Genomic DNA, 21834 nt, shown 5'->3' with positions numbered 1-21834 from the left:
AAAAAATGCATCCGGGAAAACTTGATTCCATCTGCAATATGTTTGTGTCGCTGTCAATCAGCAGCCCGGAGAAGCCTCAATCGAATATCTCAAATGGTTCTGAGAATTCCAATATAGTCGTAAATAGATGATGAACACAGACTGTTGGTTTGACTTTAAACGGGTGAAAGTCCGAGGACAGCATTTAAGCAGTTGGTTTAAGTAGAGATACTCATATGCTGATTGCTTAACTTGGAGTTCACTTCCTCGGCAACAAGAGAAAGCCAAAACTTTGCCAGTGTCCAAGCCCCATGTGCATGAGGAGCAGTGACAAATGGGTGGGGAGGAATGATGAAGTCAAACTGAAGATCCACATCCACTCCTATCAGAAAATATGAAGAGAAGCCTTGCGAGGAACATTGCTTTCATTGCTGTTTCTGCGCTTTATCTGTTTTTCTTTGGTATTACTTTGTTCCTCTTCTGTTTATATCTTCTTTCACTGGTTTTATTTTTCTTAAACGTATATTTAATGAGGCGAGACATTTTTAATTGATGCTCAATTAAGCAGCAGCGACAGAAACTGGAGGGGAACGATGGTGAGGAAAGGAACAGTGTCAACAGTTGTGTGAGAGAGCAATTAAAAAGGCTACTGGATATAGGACAGCTAGTATGATATTTATTACAATAACATCACAATAAAATCACAATAAAATTCTTGCAGAAAATGTATTCCAAACTAAATTGTATTTTCTCATACATGCATACATGTACATGCATATATAGGCAAGAGATCTGACGCCTACGCTTTCTGTTCGGCACTACGCCCACAAAACCAATGTATCGTCACAGTTGATATTTGTTTTAAGTAAAACCAAATTAAATGAAGCGTAGACCACTGAAAACGAAGAAAATTGACAAAGGCAACACAGAAATGTGGCAACTTGTTATACCCGTTACTCGTTGCGTAAAGGGTATTATAGCTTCGGTATAAATCAGCTGGGAAAAGGCTTTTCCGAGCTCATTACCTCCCTCTGCATATAAACATAGGTTTATTTTAATTGTATTATATTCAACATATACCGAAATCGTATAGAAGTGCTATAACAGCTGAGTAGACAGATACGCCTCAGCAGAGTAAGGGGTATCTGACAGGCGAGGCACTGGACGTAGCGTTCCTTCTGGTTTATGCCGCCATGCGAGTGGGTGGTTAAGGGGCGTGCCATGCGGTTAGACTTGCCTGTCAAACAGTTAAAGTTGCTCTACTCAAAAGAGCTTTTATACGAATTTTTCAAATATTGCACATGATTTTTTTAAACGATATATTGTCGCCAAAGGAAAACGACGAGGGAAGGCACATAATGTCGCAATCAAACACCAAACGCTTAGCATCAAGTGTATGAATTTGTGGCTCCAAAAAGGGCATAGTAGACCCAGGGCGATCGCAGAACGCAGTATTAATAAATATAATGGGCTTAAACAAAATAAACAACATTTTGAATATGTGAAGCCAAAGTCATTGGCCAAGTAAGTGTGTGTGTAGGGAAAACGAGTAGGGGCAGGGAATCAAAACCGAATAGAAATTAAATTCTGAAGCAGAAAGCAAGAAACAACAAACGAATCCAGAGCCAAAGCAAAAGCAAAAGCAAACAAACAAAACAATTATAATAAGCGACCGGCGGGCAAAAAACAAGGCGTGACAGCTAAAAAGGAGAAGATGTTCTGGGTTTTCACATCCAAGGAACAGCTGGTATCAAATTTGGCGAGTTTTTAAACATATTTCCCCACTTGCAGTGCCAGGGAAATTAAATTCTCGTAGAGCTAAAAGAAGCTGGGTTCGGAAAAATGGAATTTTTGAAATTTGAAAGGTGGAATCGTTTGCCCATGTTTGCCCACCAATTAGTTTTTTTTGCCCACGTCCAGTTTTGAAGATATGAAGATTCTCGTAGCACTCATAAAACACTCCACACCTTTTCACTGCAGAAAGACCAATGGCCCAGATACAATCAGATGAACTTTATTTATTAACCAAGGGCCAATGCAGCCCCACATTAATATTGTTTCACTCGTAACCCGTAACCCCCCTCGCACCATCGCTGCCTTTTGGCTTTCCAATTCATTAACTTAATTTTCTTTGCCAGCAGCTGAAAAAAAATCACACTGGGAAGGGGCAGGGCCATAAAGCAATTTTCAATTTCAGCTTTTAATAGGCAAAATATTTACTTTTTTGCTTCCTCCTATCAGAGACAAACCTTTCCCTTTTTTCGCTTTCTGGCGCCGAAATTAAAAATTGAAATTGGCAAAAGAAGCAGACGGAAGGCAAATAACAAAATTAAACATTTAGCGAAGTTTGTTTTGGTCTCTGGTCTTCTATTACGATTAATGACTGGGAGAAATCAACGAAAGTTGCTGCAAGAAAATTAAGAACAGTGCCAGGGCTAAGCTTTCAAAATCGAGAACACTCCACTGAGTCATCCACTTGATCTCCTTGACCTCGAGAATAAGTTTCACAATTTATGTGAACAATAAGCTTCTGCCTGGCAAATCTGAAATCAATAAACAGTTTTCAATGAAAATTGTAAAATAATTGTAAAATAGCACTGCAACTGTCCCCATTGAAAACGAATTATTTACTAATAGATTTATCACTAAACCCATCCGCTGGAGCGAATAGAGTGAAACTTTGACTATAATTCGGAACTGCTAATGAAGCTGTCTTCGATCAATAAGATGACCAATTAACTACCAGATATGCATGCGTATATAGATGTTCGAAGCAAAGTGAATGCAATTAAAAGTTTACTCGCCCAATCGTCCTTTTCAGACTTCCACACTAACACTGCCACACGTACGAGCAAACAAACAAGCACACAAGTGCACAGGCAGACAAAAGGGCTTAAGCAAACAAATTTGTCGAGCGCCAACTTTTGCTTCAGACTGTGGGCAACTGGTTGGCAGGAGAGAAGAAATTCAAAGGGGGGCCACACACAACATACAACACACATGCCCCTCTTTGCGTTTTAGTTCGCCTGCAATTTATGTCAAATTAATTAAGATGATGCGCAATCAACAACAGCGAAGCAGAAACAAGCACAAAAACCGTGGTGTAACTTCACCCCCCTGCAACATCGAATTTGTAATACTCTTTTTAGTGAATCTTTTGGTGAAATGACATATTACAAACAGTGACGCCCAGTTTTCGGAGCTGAGAAGATGCCTATTTTACCCAAACATGTTCCAACTACTTTCCAACAGGGCGTATGCAATGTAATATAACGAGTATCCAAAGCCCTTAACCCAGTCGGTATACCCGCTCAGAAGCTAAAACTAAGGCACCATACAAGTATGAGATGTATGTACGTACGAGATGTATTTCCCCAGGCCTTTCCCATCTTCCCTGTGCGAGAGACCACTTAAACTTCGATTTAAAAGAGCTTGGCTTATTATTTTTCCCCAGCCTTTGACTGTTCGACAATTGTCAACTTACAATGTTCTGCTGTTCTGGTAGTTGTGCCTGCATAGAGAGCCACCACAGACAACAAGTGGAACAAAGCGTTGAACAACATAATTACCACGTAATTATATAAGTACCGCGCCCCAACCGCCCTTCATTAATAACTTGAGCCAACAAAAGAAATCATCACAACGAAAGTTTAGCTTTCCTTTTGAAAATGGAGCACTTCGTCATATTGTTTTACGCTTCTTTTTTAGGGACTGTCAACAGGATAGAAGGATCCTACGACTTCACCCCTGCAAACAGGAAAAATCTCTACAATTACAGTGATTTGAGGACGGCTCCGGCGGAAAATTCCACGGGGGAAAATGAGAAATGCCCTGCATGCACGCGAGCTGCAAATAACTGAAATAGTGGGCCAAAGAACAGGCTAATTTGGAGGCTTCTTGTGGAGTGAGCTGATGGGAAATGCAATGGAAATCTATTCCACTCGCGCCATTAGAGGAGTTGCCTTTAATTCCCTGTCGAATTTAAAGTGATTGCTTTGTATTTTTTTACTTTGGCAGAGACCAAGAGCTTACGTTTCGATGTTACCTTCGAAGTTTAAAGCCGAATGTGAATCCCCAAATGACTGTAATTGTCTGCAAGATTGTCATTACAATTCCACAAGCATTCTATTTCAATTAACAATTGGAAACTGTTGAGCCGTTTTGATTGATGCACTCGTAATAACATGGCATTCACCAAGAGATTAAAGGTCGCAAATCGGTGTCATCAATTCTAATAAGCAAATATAGTATCATAAAATCATAATGATGAAATTCTAAAATTTCATTCAGAACTTTTTTAATGCCCTATATTTATGACGCACTTCAAAACTCCCTTCTTATCAATGCTGCTTAGAATTTCATTGAATATCTTTTTGAGCGAAATAAACCTGTTAATTAGGAGACTATATTAGGCTGATTTCAATGAATACGATTTTTGATTTCGCATAGACAAAGAACTGCGGAGACTGTTTTGCATAAAGTATCGCGCCTGCAGACAGATTCCCCAATTTTCTCCAAAACAGATGCATACGACATGAAAATGATGATGACAATTCATTTCGAGGAGTTTGGAATACCTTTTTCTGCTCATACACATGAAAAAAATATTGATTCATGATTAAAAAAGTCATTAATAATTATCATACGAGTATATTGAACAATGGGAGTAAAGGCTTATGCCGATCTCTATTATCTCTATCTCTATTTTGTGAAAATCGTCTTGATATTAATATAATTTTTTTTCTGTGTACTACTTCTGTTGACCATTTCCGCTTCTTGCCTATGTCTCCCGCTCTCCACTCTCTTCGCCAAAAAGCAGTTGGCAACAGGCAACAAAAGCGAGGAGGAGGCAACACAACCAAAGGCTAAAACTGAACTGAGTCACAACACCAAGACCCATTCAAAAGAGAGAGATCAATATTCATGATTCATGCCATTGGCATGCATCTGGTTACCAATGAGTTTTGGGGTTGGGGCTGGGGCTGGGGTTGGGGTTGGGGTTGGGGTTGGGGTTTTAGTATACAGGTATGTATGTACATATATGGGCTGTTCCACCGGCTTTATGAGTAAAGCACAATTCTTCAATGCTTGACAAAGCCAAATCCTAAAGCGACACCATCGTTGGCAGCATTTTCTGTCTCATTTCCCATTTAGACCTCATTCCACATTTTCCCCTGTTTTTTTTGGGAGCCAGGTTAAATCACCTTACCATTTTCCCCAGCCAGGTTAATAGCTAATCGCACGGCCCGGCCAACATCCATCATCGATACTAAATTGAACATGGCAAACTTCAACGCAACACGAATTCATAACCAATGAATCCAACCAATGAACTAATGAACTAATGAACCAATGAACCAATGAGAATGAGCACAAATAACACAATGGTAGTGGGACGAAGTTTTATTTTTGTTTGAAATATAGCAGGTTATGAAATTCAAGCGAATTTACTGTTTTCCCTAGCGAATAATCATATCGCACATGTATACAAAATATTGATAAAATAAATTGAAAAAACCCACTTTTTTTTTAATATTCCTCAACGGAGACCAACGGAGCCAAAGAACCCAGAATAAATAATGGTAACGTAAACCAGAGATAAGCATAGAATGACTGTGTTGCAACAACAATAGTAGAATAAATGTTGAAACATTTAAGCCAACACATGGGTCTCATTAGAGTGGGCTGGGTGAATTTCCCACTCTATCACAATTTTTTCTATGGCCTGCACTGTGTTGTTTTTAGGTTCCACCTTCCACCTTCGTATGTCAACAATCGGGTGTGATAAGATTTTTCTTTTTGTGTCTGGCCGATTGTTTTTCCGGATTTCGGATTGTGTGTGCGCCCATTATAACATATTACGAATGGCTCCAGTTTTTGGTCTCATTATCAAGCTCCAGTGTGCTTGCTATTATTGCATGCTATTATGATTATCTGCAACAGTGGAGAAATTATTTGCAACCTGCGGCGGGTCGGATTTGGTCAAAACAAAACGAAATTAAATGTAAGACAGAGAGCAACACTTAAGTCTAGTGTCTCGACTATTAGATACCTGATACTCAGTTAGGAAATCCTTCAGATATTCTACATATTTTACTTAAGGACAACTTAAGAAGCCACATAGGGGGATTCGAAATATTCGGCGAGCAAAAGGGCTCCGATCTGGTCAACAGTCAAAGGAAACCGCAAAGGTGCCACAGCGCAGAGAGGAAACCCCTTCCCAGTAAGCAAATCTCCGAAGATGAAGTTGATCGAAATGCAAACAGACAGCAACTGAGCAAACTTCAAAACGCCGACCCAGGATGACTTCTGCAAATAAAGAGGTGGGGAAGACTCAAAACCTAGTGGTAAGTCGTTAAGTGAAGAGATTGGGGTACTGACAACGTGCACAAGCACCGAAAAATTCATCTCCTCACATTTTTCCTATGCTACTGCTCGTTTTACCGCTGCTGTTCTCTTCCCTGGTTCCCTTGCTCTTTATAAATTTTTAAAAAGAGTCAACAATCAAGGGTGCAGAAGCGGGGTACGGGGGGTTTGGGTAAATTTTATGTAACCAGATTCGAGTCCAGAAGAAGGTGATAAAGCAGAGCGCCGAGTGGAATATAAAAACAAAAGAAGAGAACCCTGCAGACGAGTACCTCGAATAACAGATACCCGTTACTTGCGCTCCTTGCGAGGAAGACTGATATAACCACGCAGCAACGCGACCGTTTCCAGATCCACCTAGCGGTGGACTCACGGTCCGCTCTACCTGCTACCTACCTTATAACGAATCTGGTATACCCTCTTCACTATGAGTAATGGGTATGTGTGCACTATAAAATTGGCAATCGTCGGCGCAATTACAGCCCCTCTTTGATGGGTGCCAAGATACATAGGCAACGCATACAGGTGTAAGAACGTGTGACCGCATAGTTAAGGCAAATAAGCGTTTTAGCGGCCCGTAATGGGGTGCTTAGGTCTCCAAAAGGTAAGCAAAGAGGAGTACAAATTTAAGAACGTATTCAATATTAGGATACATCAAAATCTGAGTAAAATGCTAATATTTTTACATTACAAACTAGTCTGCTTCAATCAGAAAACATTATATTAGTTGTAAGCTGCCACGGTTAAAACAAATGCTACAATTAATGGCAAAGAAAAGCACAACCAGATAAGGCCTACTCTGTGGAAAACCTCTGTGCGGTTCAAGTCACAGATGGGTAGTGCCTCTCTCTCTCGCTCTCATAGGTGGCATTTGTGACATGGGGCATACTTTTGGAATGGTCGTTCGGAACGTAATATTGTTGTGTTCGGCTACCTGCCTCTGCATCTCGCAGCCCTCTCGTTCTGCCGCATCGCCCCTGCTCATTCCACGTAATTCGAAACGTGTGCAACCTCAAGGCATGTGTGTGTGTTGCAACACATGTAAGTGTGTTGTGCGCCTTGTATCTGTGATTTTGGGAACCCAAAAAGGTAACCCAGGGAAGGCGCGTGTGTGAGTGGAGTGTCTGTATGAATGCAGCCAAAGACCGGAAATCTCTAATGATAGCAGTTGTCTTCTTTTAGAATATGTCCTCTCTCTCTCTCGCTTCCTTTTTCTTCGTTGCGACGTCTTTTTCTCTGGTCTTCTGAATTTGTTTGTCTTCAATTTGCACCTGGCTTCGACCTGCAGCTTCTCGTGGCGCCCCTTCATTTATGTACCCTAGGAACTATGGATCCAAACATTCCACGTCTTTAAAGGTTCCAAATAGGTTTTCATCTATGCATTGTAATAAATATATTAAGCCAACTTACGATATCGACAGTATCACTGTAAACTGACTGATTGCAGGAGTTTCACAGTGCCTCCATGCTCTTGGTATTAACTAGGGTAGCACAAATGTAGACCTGTTAAATGGGCCTGTCCCGTCTCAACAGCTTTTTCAGTATGCAAGTCACATCAAAATGACTCGCCTGCTGCTGTGGTTACTTTCCACCTTATGCAAATGTGGCCAGCGGAGGTAAGCCCACATGCAATGACCTACACTGCACCCAGAACCCTCCAGAACCGCCCCTGGACTCTCCACCATGCGATCGGCTGCGTAACCTGGCCTTGATCGTGGTGTCTTTGCGGCCAAGAAGCTCTCTCTTGGTTGTACATGCATAAGCCCTCCAAAATACCCCTTTGCCACACCTTGGCACCTCTGGAATGCCGCGAAGGTTCTAGCCCTCTGGCATATCAATTAGGAAGAAACCATTGTGAGCTGCCGAACGCGGAAAATGCAATAGAACTCTTCATGAATCAGCGTAACAATTAAAAACCAGCACTCAAAATTGGTAATCAACATTCAGAGGTGGTGCCCTCGGGGGGTGGTATTGTTAATCACTGACCACTAACGTGCTTCATTAGAAGCCACCAAAATGTTGCTTTCAAAATTTATAAATAATTCATTATTGACCTTTTGGAGAAACCGAAGCCATGCACTTATTGAAATGCGTGGCAAGCAGAGGGAAAACGTGGGTTGAAAAACAACAGAAACAAACTCAAGAATTATTACAAAAATCGGCTCCACGAATATTTGCTGTATCTAGTATCTTGAAATACGATTAACCACACTGAAACGGAAAGCAACTTAAAACAGGAGTATCTTTAATATGCAATTGCACCAAAATTGTATATTAAAGAGACGTTCGTAGGAGACTAATATTAATTAGAGTTTCCAAGCCCTTGAAACAGTCTTACTAGCGTTAATTGGCCATATTTTGTGCCAGCTTTAAATTAAATACTTTCAAAAGTGCCGGTTGCAACTAACTCACATTTAATCGTCTCATTTTGCAAGTTTAACTTCCGTACTGGCTCATGTTGCAGTTTTTGATTTTTTAACACTTCAGAAAGTTTAGCAACTAACGCTAAACTTGCTAAAACCGTTTTAAGGCCACTCAAAACGAACCATCTTCTCATGTTTAAATTGCTTCATTTCGGGATCGTAAAACTGTTGCCTTATTTGTCGCCATTTGCCAGTAAAAATTTCAAACTGTGCGAGACACATTTGACTTTTGGGCAATCAATCTATCGTTCCATAGGGGAGATCCCGCAAGCGGAAAAATCAGCGGGATAGCGGGAAAGCGGGAAAAACTGCAATGGGGGAACGGGTGTCGATTTTGGGAGTTTTTCGTTTTTCGGAGCAGGGTGCTTTGTACAGGAATAATGCGCTACATATGCTGGTCAAACATTGTCCTGCTGGTTGGAATATGGCAGTGTAGAGGCTGTTGACCGGCTTTTTCAGCTTTCCCCCGTTGGTTTTTCTCATAAATCAACACTACTCATTTTCCGATAGATCAGGAATAATTGTTATTGTTGTTATTTATGCTCCATCTCTTTTGCAACCACTGATTTTTGGTTGTCAGTGCTTACAAGTATTTTCCCCTTTAGCGTTTCCCAATCACAATGTTCACAATGCGAGTCTCACTTAGTGCTTTTTTGTACTCTTGCTAATTTGTATTAATTTGTGCATTAATCAGGGCATCTTTTTCAAAAGAGGAGCAGAGGGTATAGGGATAATGTTTGAAATCCAGGACAAGCAAAAGCCCTCATTCGGGATTCGGCTCCGATGGCCATTTTGTGGGTCAATAAATTTTTGACGCAGTCAAACAATGGGTCAGATAAATGGTATTTATAAATTGCGGTCGGGTTCATTCTTCGCTGAATTAGGGTTGTGCTGTGTACTATGGCAATTGAATAGTTAAGACTCTTCTATGGAAACCACTCAACTATTGGCCATCATTAGCTAAGGAATCAAAAATCGATCCCTTAGTTTTAGCCTTGCTTCCCCTATCGAATTGGCATTTCTCCTATATTGGAGAGAAATTTGTTAGCCAAAGGCGCTTACTGGCTTATGAAATGCCAATCCAGAAAGCAAGCTTGTTAACGGAAAATGTGCAGTGGCAAACGAAAGGAGATTTTCAGTTCGTTTCCGAGATTGTGTGGCAGGAGCAACTTGACAGGAGCAGGACATCGAGAATGTGTCCCCCAAAGGGAGTCGGTCGACAGGCGAAATGGAAACACTTTTTCCAGCCATAGACACAGGAATAACAGTATAATATCATGTCACCATGCTGATGAGTATGACCACGCAAACCCTGGCTTCTACCAAAAATATGTGAGGGAACGAACAGCAAATATAGAACCCACAAACCGAAAAGCAGATGCAGCGGAGCACTTATCGAATTTCCATAGGTGGATGGTGGATGAGCCGTTTTTCCTCGGGCCCATAGCCCAATGGATAATTAAAGAGGGATCGTTCATACAACTAAAATGAAATAGTACATATATATAAATAGTTACTTGTGGAAAACAGTAACCAACCAATTAATACGCTTATTCAACCAGTGGTCGCTTTATGATCACCGTTGCCTATTGAATATCAGACTTTCGCTTTTGATGGTGGTTTTTGGTTTATTTTTCCGATCCGCTCTGTTTATAGCACTCGAGTTAAAATGACTTGCTGTTATGAAACGCACTGTGCATCTTTGTTTACGTTATCGAGCCGAATACCCAGGCATCATCATCATTCGCTCTATATTGTTTAAATTACATATTTATCTCTTTCACAGTCAATTCCCTTGAACAATCTTTATACATTTTTTCGCTGAACTCCCATCTGCTACTCTTTTTATTTTTACTGCTTTTTTTCGCGCCTTAGCCTTCCCCATTTGAAACTTAAAAACAACAACGAGCAACGCAAAGAGCTTAAAAAGTGATTTCATGTTCGTTTCTCGGTCGTTTTCATAACTTTTGGCGTTTTTAGGTTGTCTTTTTGGCGTGAAAAACGATTTCGTTGCCCTGTTAACTGTTAAACTAATGTCACAAGTTAATGAATAGAGAGTGGGAGATATGAAAAACAGATATTTGGGATAGGACGGGTCCTAAGGCGCGACCCAGCCCCTAGTTGAAGCCCATTATAAAATTGTCTTCGGCTTTAGTTTTTGGCTCCGTGCGTTTGCTGTGTAGCCCGAGACAAAGCCAGAAAATGTCTATGGGAACCTTAAACTTAAACACCAACAAAAAAAAAATAAAAAAAACTAAACGAAACGAAACCTGGTCATAGGGTTATTGCACTGGAACAAGTGTGGTTAGTTTTAACTGCTAAAAGATTCATATTTAAAGCCCAGTTAGTGGGCGGGAAACTAAAATCTAAAAAGAGACTAAAATCTACGAGAATATATAACACAACTCCTAATTTGTTAAACCATATTTAGTTGGCTAAGAAAATGATTGAACAGCAAGAAAAAATGATCTTCTGTGTACGACTTGGCTAAGAAAAGGAGGGCAGGGGAGGGAAGGCGGCCAACAAGTGCGGAAAGACAAGGCGAAGGAAAAGCAGCTGGTCAAACAATCTGCATATTCAGATTCCGGATTCCTTCGTCATGTTCGCTATATTTTTTCGTTTCCCAGGAAAACAAACAGTTTGACATAAACTGGAAAGTGGGCGGGCGGCGGCGAAGCACCTGCAGTGGGCGGGCCGAATATAAGCAAATATATAAAGGAACCGCCAGACATACAGAAAAGCAAAGCAGACGGAAAACGAGAAAGCCCAAACAGTATTCTACTAATTCAGCACTTTCCACGCTCAGTTACAGTGGAAACCCCAAACTTGCACCCCTTCCACCCAACTTCCAAGGTCATCGGATTGCAGTGAGTGGAAACCCAATTATCGCAAAAGTATTTATGCACATGCTCAGCGGGGTTTCCATTGCAGTGCTTGGTGAACTTGAGACTTCTCATTAGCCGTAGGTTATCTGAGTGGCATTTGTTTGGAATATGGCTTTTGGTGCAACTCTTGGGCTGACAAATATACTCTATACTCTTGATTACCGCACTTCATAAAAAGATTTACTTTACTTATGTGGGCTTGCAGTTCCCTATCTGCAGAGTTCTATTTGCACAACCCATGGAAATATGGAATGCATGGAACGCCCACGGCCCCGCCCCGCCCCCGCAAAACCAAAGGCCTTCAAATACAAACAACAACACAAACAGAGCCCAAGGGTCTCTTTGTGGCGACTCCCCAAAATGCCTGCAACTCTGCGCCGTAAACTATTTGGAGTGCAAATGTGAGGTTATGGGCGTGAGCCCCTCGCGAGCTGCGAATCGGAAAATTGTTGACTCTGTATTTAATATTTAGTTTGCGCACTATATTGTTTGGATCCCCAGCCTCGGGGGCAAGGATTTACTGTGTAAACAAATCGCGGCATTAATGGACAAATGCACAAGGCTTTGGTGAAACAATTGTTTTAATTAATAACTGATCGATGACAAACAGGGGTTTTATGCGCTTTTGGGAGAATGTGTTCAGGAATAGCGGTCGCCATGGTGCATGGTGTATGTTATATGGTATAAGGCGGTGGTGACATACCCACAGCTGAACTCAAATTTGAATGATATCGCACTCTTACGTGCCGTTGCAGCTCAACTCAATTATCGCTAATCTGGAACATCTTAAAAAAATGCAACTGAATGGAAGAACCATAAGCGCAATAGGGAAATGAAAATATTTCACTGGGCAAGAAATTCAAGAACAAGAAATAACGAAAAGAATACTTCAACTTCCATGGAAGGTAATTCAATGCTTTTTGGGCATTTTTCGAAGACGCAATTCTGAAACCGAATCTTCGGTGAGAACACATTAATTTGCAAACTAATGGTAAAATTTGAAGCCTGGGTAGTAAAGCGAAGTTCATAATATTCACACGCTAACTGCACAGTAAATGTCACTTATATCCGCATATGGAGTTATTGCAAATCAATTTCTAAGCTAATCTGTTTTTGTTTCTTTTTTACACTTCAATTCACCGACTGTGCGTAACAATTGTTTATTGGGGATTGGGGATTCGCCGTAGTGAGAACTCCCGCTCTTGATTAGCGCACAGAAGGGGGCAGCAAAACAGAAAGTCGAGTAAGTGCAGCCGATCGGTCGTTCGAATTTAAATTCGAATTCTGTGCGGCTCTTCTTGTTTCGAAATTCCCACGGCTGTTTGTTTTGTACTTGTTTTCGTCAAACAAAACAAGAATACGAAGAAGAAGAAGACCAAAACTAAAGGGAATGCAAAAGAACAAGAAGCGTAGAGAAGACGAAAAACTTACCCGCGTAACAAAAAAAGCAGCTGTCGCAGTAGCAGAGCAAAAGCAGCACTGCAAGCAGCGACGCCAACTGCGGCTGCGACGGCATCTCGGTGGCTGTTGTTGCTGTTGTTATTGTTATTGTTGTTTTTGGACGACGTCGACGCAGCGACGACGCCGCAGATTTGAGCATTTGTTGTTGCCTTTTGGTATTTCTGGGATTTCGCTTTATGTTTTCTCAGCGGCCTTCCTTTGCTCTTCTAGTTTTTATTCAAAAGTCTAGTTTTAATTACACATCTCTCACATCTTTTTGGCTAAAACATAAAATATACAAAAGCGAATGAAATTTTAAACGTCACTTTTTCAGTTTTCTTTGTGCCAGCCATTCGCGCACACACAGACACTCACACAGGCACACACCTGCCACAGGTAGAAGTTAAAGAGCGAGTGAGCGAGCAAGAGAGAGGGAGCGATCAAAAACGAATTGAGGGAGAGAAAATAAGAATGCAAAAGCAAAAACCAAAAAAAAAAACCACCTCTCTCTTTCGCTCTCACTGTTTTGAACCCTTTTTTCATTTGGGGCTTTAAGACCGGTTTTCAAACTTGTTTTCACATGCAATTCTTGCACACAAACACACACACTGGCATATATTCGTGGCTAAGAAACAATTGATCAAATTTTTGAAACAAACAAATGCTTATTTCATATTGCCTTGCTCTTTGGCGGCATTGCTTCACTCAAAACAACAGTAATGGAACAGAACAAAAAGCAACAAAAAACGCGATCGGTGCGAAAGAGACGGAGACGAAGACGGAGACGCTTACTGCTTTTTCTCCTTCCTTCTGGACACAAATTTGTTCTTCCTCCTGCCACCAGGGTTGCAATAAACGGTGCGGCCAACGCTTAGCACCACAGCAATTAACAATTAACAATTAACTCGAGAGTCCGGAAGGCACAAGTCACCATTTGTAGTCGCTGCTGTCGCTGAATTCGCAACTCCCCGACGAGCAACCGAGAGACAACCGTTCACTACGCGCGCACAAAACGAACTGCGCTGCTCTGTCGCAGTCGCTGCGCTGCGCTGCGCTGCTGCTTCTTTCTCGTCTCCGCTGCTTCGGCCTCTGCCGACGACTCGCACAGTGGACCGCGTTGGCTGGAAACCGAAGTGGGTAGCGCAACCGCGGAGCGTGCCAGTGGGTCGTAGCTGGCTGGAAATGAGGATTGCACGCGCAAGTGACACAAGTCAATAAACTAACCGACCCACAAGCAAAGTACATAGATTACTTAAGGTATAACTGGTAGATAAGGTATATAAGGTATAAATAAAGTATAAGTGGTACCCACCATAAAAAATTCATATTTCTTTTAGCAGCAGAACTAAAGTGTACCATGTGTCAAACATGTTTTCGGCATCAACTCAACATGCCGTGGCAGCCCGACTCAAACCACAAACATGGCAGCTTCGCCTCACTGTGCGATTTCCTCTCGAAGCCAGCGCACAGTCACTCAAAACGGCCAACTTCACTCAACTTTGAGCAGGCTATTTTGAGTGGCATCCAATTGCCGTTTGATTGGCTAAGTTGGAAATGAAAGCCCACTAATTGTGTTTTGTATTACAATTAAATAATGCTCAAAACTGTGGAAAATTGCACTAGTACGGCCAGAACGTATCGGATCGTCTTTGGGGGAGTTTTAAATAATACATATAAATACAGAGCACAAATTATAAATAAATAATTAGTTGACAGGGCTTTAAGTGCAACGCCAGCAGACTTGGGCCCCCTGGCAGTCGAAAATTGCAGGAGTGTTTAATGGAAAATGCATGTACGTACGTATATGCAAGTATGTAAATAAATTCAGATTACGCCACCCCAATTTTGCTCCTCCAGCGCCTTTTATTTTGGAGCATGCATTTTTTAAGTGTGTTAACAACACATTTTGGCTAACAAACTTGGCGTTTTCTGCGCATTAAAATTAAGCACACACAAAATGTATGCAAAATGTAATGCAATTGTAAGTTGTGTGCGTGTTTTCCCATTTTCCACACACGTCGAAGAAGAAGCAGCCATCACGCAGGGAAGGATGTGAAATAAAATGTGCATTTCAAAATGCACTTAAAAATTGTTGTCGCGCCGTCCTGTGTGTGAGTGTTTTGGGCGAGTGTGCGAGTGTGCGGCGTGTGTGTCCCGCCAGAGGTCACAGGTCAACTTCGTCGCCTGCCAATTAAAACTTTTTATGCGCTGCGGCGGCTCCACACACAAAACGAGCAGTAGAAACAGCCTTTCCAGAGATGGCACTTCTCCATGTGGGATTCTAGTGCTTCATAGAAGCTGGCAATAATTTGAATCGAATTCCCCTAACGTCCCCTGTTGGGCACATACTTAAATGTGTTTTAAAATGAGTTTCCATAATTATAGCGTTTTTTATTTGTCACGCACCCATCGCCAGAGGCCAGTGGCCAGTGGCCACTCACTCACACAAGATGGCAGCGCAATTATGAATGCGATTTCAGTTAATTAAGAACACAACAATTAAGCGGCCAATGGAGGACGGGCGAGGAGTTTGGGGGAGCTAGGAAATTCCGAAGGAAGCGCACTTTAACCATATAGAGTGCGCATGATATGGGTAAGGTACTACGAGGACAGATTACTAAGCAGTAGGAGTGAGTAATGTTTATAAGACCGATCCTCACACATTGCAGCCGACAAGGAAGTGGAACAAATAAGCAAAACTAACTCGGAAATTCCACTCAGCTTCAGCCACGCCCCCTGTGCCCACGCTAGTGTCGTATTGTTTTGAGTTGGAAATTTTGTCGTTTGCGCAACAAGTTGGCAAACTCAACCGACGACCAGAGTCTCGGCGATTTGAGTGTGTGGGTGCAGCCATGTAGTAGTGTTTGAGCAGCGCTTTCGCCACTTTCACTCCTTTGTTTGCCTGCCTCACACACACACACACGCACTCACACACCCAGGGAGTGCAAATCGGAAAGCCAGGCAAAGTTTCCCTGGCCCATCGAATGGCACAAGGTGTAGCCTACCTTTGAGGGCTGAAATTTCATCAGCCCAGCAGCCTAACAGCCCAGGAACAGCTTTATAAAACTTAGAAGTTGACTTTATTACGCTACTCCACATTTACATATACATATTTGCCAAAAGTCGTTTTTCCGATTTTCCGACATAAAATACTCAGTTTTTTTGCCACAACTTTAAAAATAATTGTCTGAATATAGAATGTCATACCTCGTTGAGCTCGTATTTAAATTTCCAATCGAACTGTATCCAAAAATAGGAATTGAATTTTTTGGCCATTTTTTCCAAATTTTGATGATGTTACCCCTTACAAAAAAAGACAAAAAATCACAAAAAAATGTAATTTCCCAAATCCGTCAAAAAGTGATAGGGATGTTTAGCGCTGGTAATTAGCTGCTCAAAACTGTTATTCTTTTATCTTTTTAATAATTTTTATGGAAGTTATGAAGAAAATTCCCATAGAAAATATGGAATATTTGCCAAAAGTCGATTTTCCGGTTTTCCGACATAAAATACTCAGTTTTTTGGCCACAACTTTAAAAATAATTGTCTGAATATGAAATGTCATACCTCGTTGAGTTCGTATTTAAATTTCCAATCGAACTGTATCCAAAAATAGGAATTGAATTTTTTGGCCATTTTTTCCAAATTTTGATGATGTTACCCCTTACAAAAAAAGACAAAAAATCACAAAAAAATGTAATTTCCCAAATCCGTCAAAAAGTGATAGGGATGTTTAGCGTTGGTAATTAGCTGCTCAAAACTGTTATTCTTTTATCTTTTTAATAATTTTTATGGAAGTTATGAAGAAAATTCCCATCGAAAATATGGAATATTTGCCAAAAGTCGATTTTCGGTTTTCCGACATAAAATACTCAGTTTTTTGGCCACAACTTTAAAAATAATTGTCTGAATATGAAATGTCATACCTCGTTGAGTTCGTATTTAAATTTCCAATCGAACTGTATCCAAAAATAGGAATTGAATTTTTTGGCCATTTTTTCCAAATTTTGATGATGTTACCCCTTACAAAAAAAGACAAAAAATCACAAAAAAATGTAATTTCCCAAATCCGTCAAAAAGTGATAGGGATGTTTAGCGTTGGTAATTAGCTGCTCAAAACTGTTATTCTTTTATCTTTTTAATAATTTTTATGGAAGTTATGAAGAAAATTCCCATCGAAAATATGGAATATTTGCCAAAAGTCGATTTTCCGGTTTTCCGACATAAAATACTCAGTTTTTTGGCCACAACTTTAAAAATAATTGTCTGAATATGAAATGTCATACCTCGTTGAGTTCGTATTTAAATTTCCAATCGAACTGTATCCAAAAATAGGAATTGAATTTTTTGGCCACTTTTTCCAAATTTTGATGATGTTACCCCTTACAAAAAAAGACAAAAAATCACAAAAAAATGTAATTTCCCAAATCCGTCAAAAAGTGATAGGGATGTTTAGCGTTGGTAATTAGCTGCTCAAAACTGTTATTCTTTTATCTTTTTAATAATTTTTATGGAAGTTATGAAGAAAATTCCCATCGAAAATATGGAATATTTGCCAAAAGTCGATTTTCCGGTTTTCCGACATAAAATACTCAGTTTTTTGGCCACAACTTTAAAAATAATTGTCTGAATATGAAATGTCATACCTCGTTGAGTTCGTATTTAAATTTCCAATCGAACTGTATCCAAAAATAGGAATTGAATTTTTTGGCCATTTTTTCCAAATTTTGATGATGTTACCCCTTACAAAAAAAGACAAAAAATCACAAAAAAATGTAATTTCCCAAATCCGTCAAAAAGTGATAGGGATGTTTAGCGTTGGTAATTAGCTGCTCAAAACTGTTATTCTTTTATCTTTTTAATAATTTTTATGGAAGTTATGAAGAAAATTCCCATAGAAAATATGGAATATTTGCCAAAAGTCGATTTTCCGGTTTTCCGACATAAAATACTCAGTTTTTTGGCCACAACTTTAAAAATAATTGTCTGAATATGAAATGTCATACCTCGTTGAGTTCGTATTTAAATTTCCAATCGAACTGTATCCAAAAATAGGAATTGAATTTTTTGGCCATTTTTTCCAAATTTTGATGATGTTACCCCTTACAAAAAAAGACAAAAAATCACAAAAAAATGTAATTTCCCAAATCCGTCAAAAAGTGATAGGGATGTTTAGCGTTGGTAATTAGCTGCTCAAAACTGTTATTCTTTTATCTTTTTAATAATTTTTATGGAAGTTATGAAGAAAATTCCCATCGAAAATATGGAATATTTGCCAAAAGTCGATTTTCCGGTTTTCCGACATAAAATACTCAGTTTTTTGGCCACAACTTTAAAAATAATTGTCTGAATATGAAATGTCATACCTCGTTGAGTTCGTATTTAAATTTCCAATCGAACTGTATCCAAAAATAGGAATTGAATTTTTTGGCCACTTTTTCCAAATTTTGATGATGTTACCCCTTACAAAAAAAGACAAAAAATCACAAAAAAATGTAATTTCCCAAATCCGTCAAAAAGTGATAGGGATGTTTAGCGTTGGTAATTAGCTGCTCAAAACTGTTATTCTTTTATCTTTTTAATAATTTTTATGGAAGTTATGAAGAAAATTCCCATAGAAAATATGGAATATTTGCCAAAAGTCGATTTTCCGGTTTTCCGACATAAAATACTCAGTTTTTTGGCCACAACTTTAAAAATAATTGTCTGAATATGAAATGTCATACCTCGTTGAGTTCGTATTTAAATTTCCAATCGAACTGTATCCAAAAATAGGAATTGAATTTTTTGGCCATTTTTTCCAAATTTTGATGATGTTACCCCTTACAAAAAAAGACAAAAAATCACAAAAAAATGTAATTTCCCAAATCCGTCAAAAAGTGATAGGGATGTTTAGCGTTGGTAATTAGCTGCTCAAAACTGTTATTCTTTTATCTTTTTAATAATTTTTATGGAAGTTATGAAGAAAATTCCCATCGAAAATATGGAATATTTGCCAAAAGTCGATTTTCCGGTTTTCCGACATAAAATACTCAGTTTTTTGGCCACAACTTTAAAAATAATTGTCTGAATATGAAATGTCATACCTCGTTGAGTTCGTATTTAAATTTCCAATCGAACTGTATCCAAAAATAGGAATTGAATTTTTTGGCCATTTTTTCCAAATTTTGATGATGTTACCCCTTACAAAAAAAGACAAAAAATCACAAAAAAATGTAATTTCCCAAATCCGTCAAAAAGTGATAGGGATGTTTAGCGCTGGTAATTAGCTGCTCAAAACTGTTATTCTTTTATCTTTTTAATAATTTTTATGGAAGTTATGAAGAAAATTCCCATCGAAAATATGGAATATTTGCCAAAAGTCGATTTTCCGGTTTTCCGACATAAAATACTCAGTTTTTTGGCAACAACTTTAGAAATAATTGTCTGAATATGAAATGTTATACCTCGTTGAGCTCGTATTTAAATTTCCAATCGAACTGTATCCAAAAATAGGAATTGAATTTTTTGGCCATTTTTTCCAAATTTTGATGATGTTACCCCTTACAAAAAAAGACAAAAAATCACAAAAAAATGTAATTTCCCAAATTCCCAAATTGAATTTTTTGACCATTTTTTGCAAATTTTGTTGATGTTACCCCTTACAAAAAAAGGCAAAAATCACAACAAAATTTATTTTGTCAAATCCGTCAAGAAGTGATATGCCTTAAGTATGCCTCACTAAATACAAATAAAAAATAACAAAAAAACATATACAAAGCTCAAAGTGAAGAATGAAGTAGAAGCTCTGGTCTGAGAATTGGCCTTTTCTGCTTATAATTGTAACTAAAAGAGCGAATACCCATCTTCGCTGTTACTTACTCCTCCACTTCGTGTCATTGCAATTTGACTCTTCATTATGAATTTCCCAACCCAGCGGCGAATAAATAAAACTTAATTATGCCTAATTGAGTTAAATGATTAACGGGGCATTTCACTCCCCATTTCCATGTGACCTGTGATCCATTCAATTTCCACATGGCCAGTCGATTGGTCAGTCGGACATGGCTTAACACTCAAATTGATTTGAAATGTGCTTAAAAAATTATGCTACACACGGACGGGGCAACAACAAAACGAAAACAAAATCAGGTAGGTCGGTGTGTGGGTGAATTGAAAAATGGGAAATGGAAAATGGGAAATAGGAAATAGCAGCACCGAAAAAAATAGCTTCGCAAATAGTATAGAATTTCAAGCGCGCCCGAGAGTATCATGTACTTGGCTCTAACATCAAAACCGACTTTAGTGGCCAGGCATCAGATCAGTTTCAACAATATATAACAATAGTACCCATAAGATCCAACCATTTGTTTCTGTGTGGTCTGGCGCAAGCGAAATCAAATGCATCCGAAAAAAAACAAATCACAACCGGCCAACCAGGACCACCTCTTCGCCCCCATCCACATTTCGACCCCGGGTGGCCCACCCACATTATTCGAGCCACAGCCCCACGGGCTTTGGTGTTGACAAGCTCGTTGGCCAAATCACACAAAGTATGCAACAAAAACGAACGAACGCCCCATCGACGGCAAAAAAGTCGTGAAAAGAACGGGCAATTTGGGGTCTGCACTCTGATAACCGTCTTTGTATGCCCTTCTTTTTAGGGAAAGTAAGTGCAAAAGCTTGAATTCCCAAGCTTCATTACCAGCGCGTTGCTCTTGGGTTGTGGCAATGCGCGTAAGAACAATGTGATTGAAGACTGTTTGGCTAAGCTGGCGTAAAACAAAAACATTGGATTGACAACACCTACTCGTAAATCGCAAATGCATTTATCCAAAGCTAACCGGAGAGAAAGGGCATTGTTTTCATCCGGACAAGCAGCTGTCAAGCTTATTTGCGCACGTAAAATCCATCCGGTTGGACCACGGACCGCAACTGCAGCCACGTACCGCCCGCCACCTCCCCCCACCCACCAAAATCGCCAGCGGGAGTCCAGGAAATCTGGGGGCTTGGGGGCGTGGGGGTTGCTGGCGGAACACAAGCGCAACAAGTTCCAGCAGCAGTCATTCCAATCCAATTCCCCTTATTGTTCCTGCTGCTTGTTCTCCGGCATTTGCAAGTTTTGAAAAACCCACCCCCCACCTCCCACCCCCCGGCTCGTGTTGCCAATCAACACCTTTCGCCCCCGGCCCGCCGCCCATGGTCATGCCATTTTGACAGCGATATAAGCCAGGACCTCGCGTTATTGGCATTCGCCGTCGATGTGGACGACGGCTGCAGATGCAGATGGAGACGACTGCGTACGCGGATGCGGATGCGGGTGCGGATGCTAATGCAGATGGTGGCGGTGACTTGGGGATGCGGACTGTTAAAGCGGCCACGAACATTTCGTCTAGTCGAATTCGAACTTCTGCGGAACGGAGCGCATCAGGCGAATGCAACAGTTCGCTCTCAGCCAAAAGATTGCTATAACCTGACCGATTTGTAGGGCAGCAGATTTCAGCATTTCGATGACTCCATGAAAGGTAACCAACACTGCACTCCCAGAGCCCCAAAACTACAAGTATTCAATTTGTTTCCAATTTGCTTCAATGAGAGCTTATTTCATCGAGCATCCACTTTGCGGAGCTAATGCGCCGTTGAGTGGGCGACAGACGCAAATTTGAAGGGGTTATTCTGGAGGCCCAGAAGGTGACCTGGGCCCTTAAGTGGTGGGCGTGTTGGGCGTGGTGGCAAGGGCGGGATGGCCGAAAACTGTGGTG

At 40.3% G+C, this 21834-nt stretch overlaps 1 protein-coding gene across 1 annotated transcript in view; it reads right to left on the bottom strand.

Annotated features, from left to right (window-relative positions):
• Window positions 1–14162, bottom strand: part of LOC6555726 (protein sidekick) — a 65633-nt gene extending 51471 nt beyond the window's left edge. The window contains exons 1-2 of the mRNA XM_026983132.1: window positions 13886–14162; window positions 13085–13374 (exon numbers count right to left, since the gene is read on the bottom strand). Coding sequence (XP_026838933.1) covers window positions 13085–13253 — 169 coding nt within the window. The 5' untranslated portion in view covers window positions 13254–13374; window positions 13886–14162. The remainder of the gene's footprint in view (window positions 1–13084; window positions 13375–13885) is intronic.
• Between the last annotated feature and the right edge of the window lie 7672 nt (window positions 14163–21834).

This window comes from Drosophila erecta, unplaced genomic scaffold, assembly GCF_003286155.1.
Source record: "Drosophila erecta strain 14021-0224.00,06,07 unplaced genomic scaffold, DereRS2 tig00000283-arrow-arrow-pilon, whole genome shotgun sequence".
Lineage (NCBI taxonomy): Eukaryota > Metazoa > Arthropoda > Insecta > Diptera > Drosophilidae > Drosophila > Drosophila erecta.
Note: the sequence above shows the minus strand (reverse complement) of the source record. Positions and strands in the feature narration are given on the sequence as shown.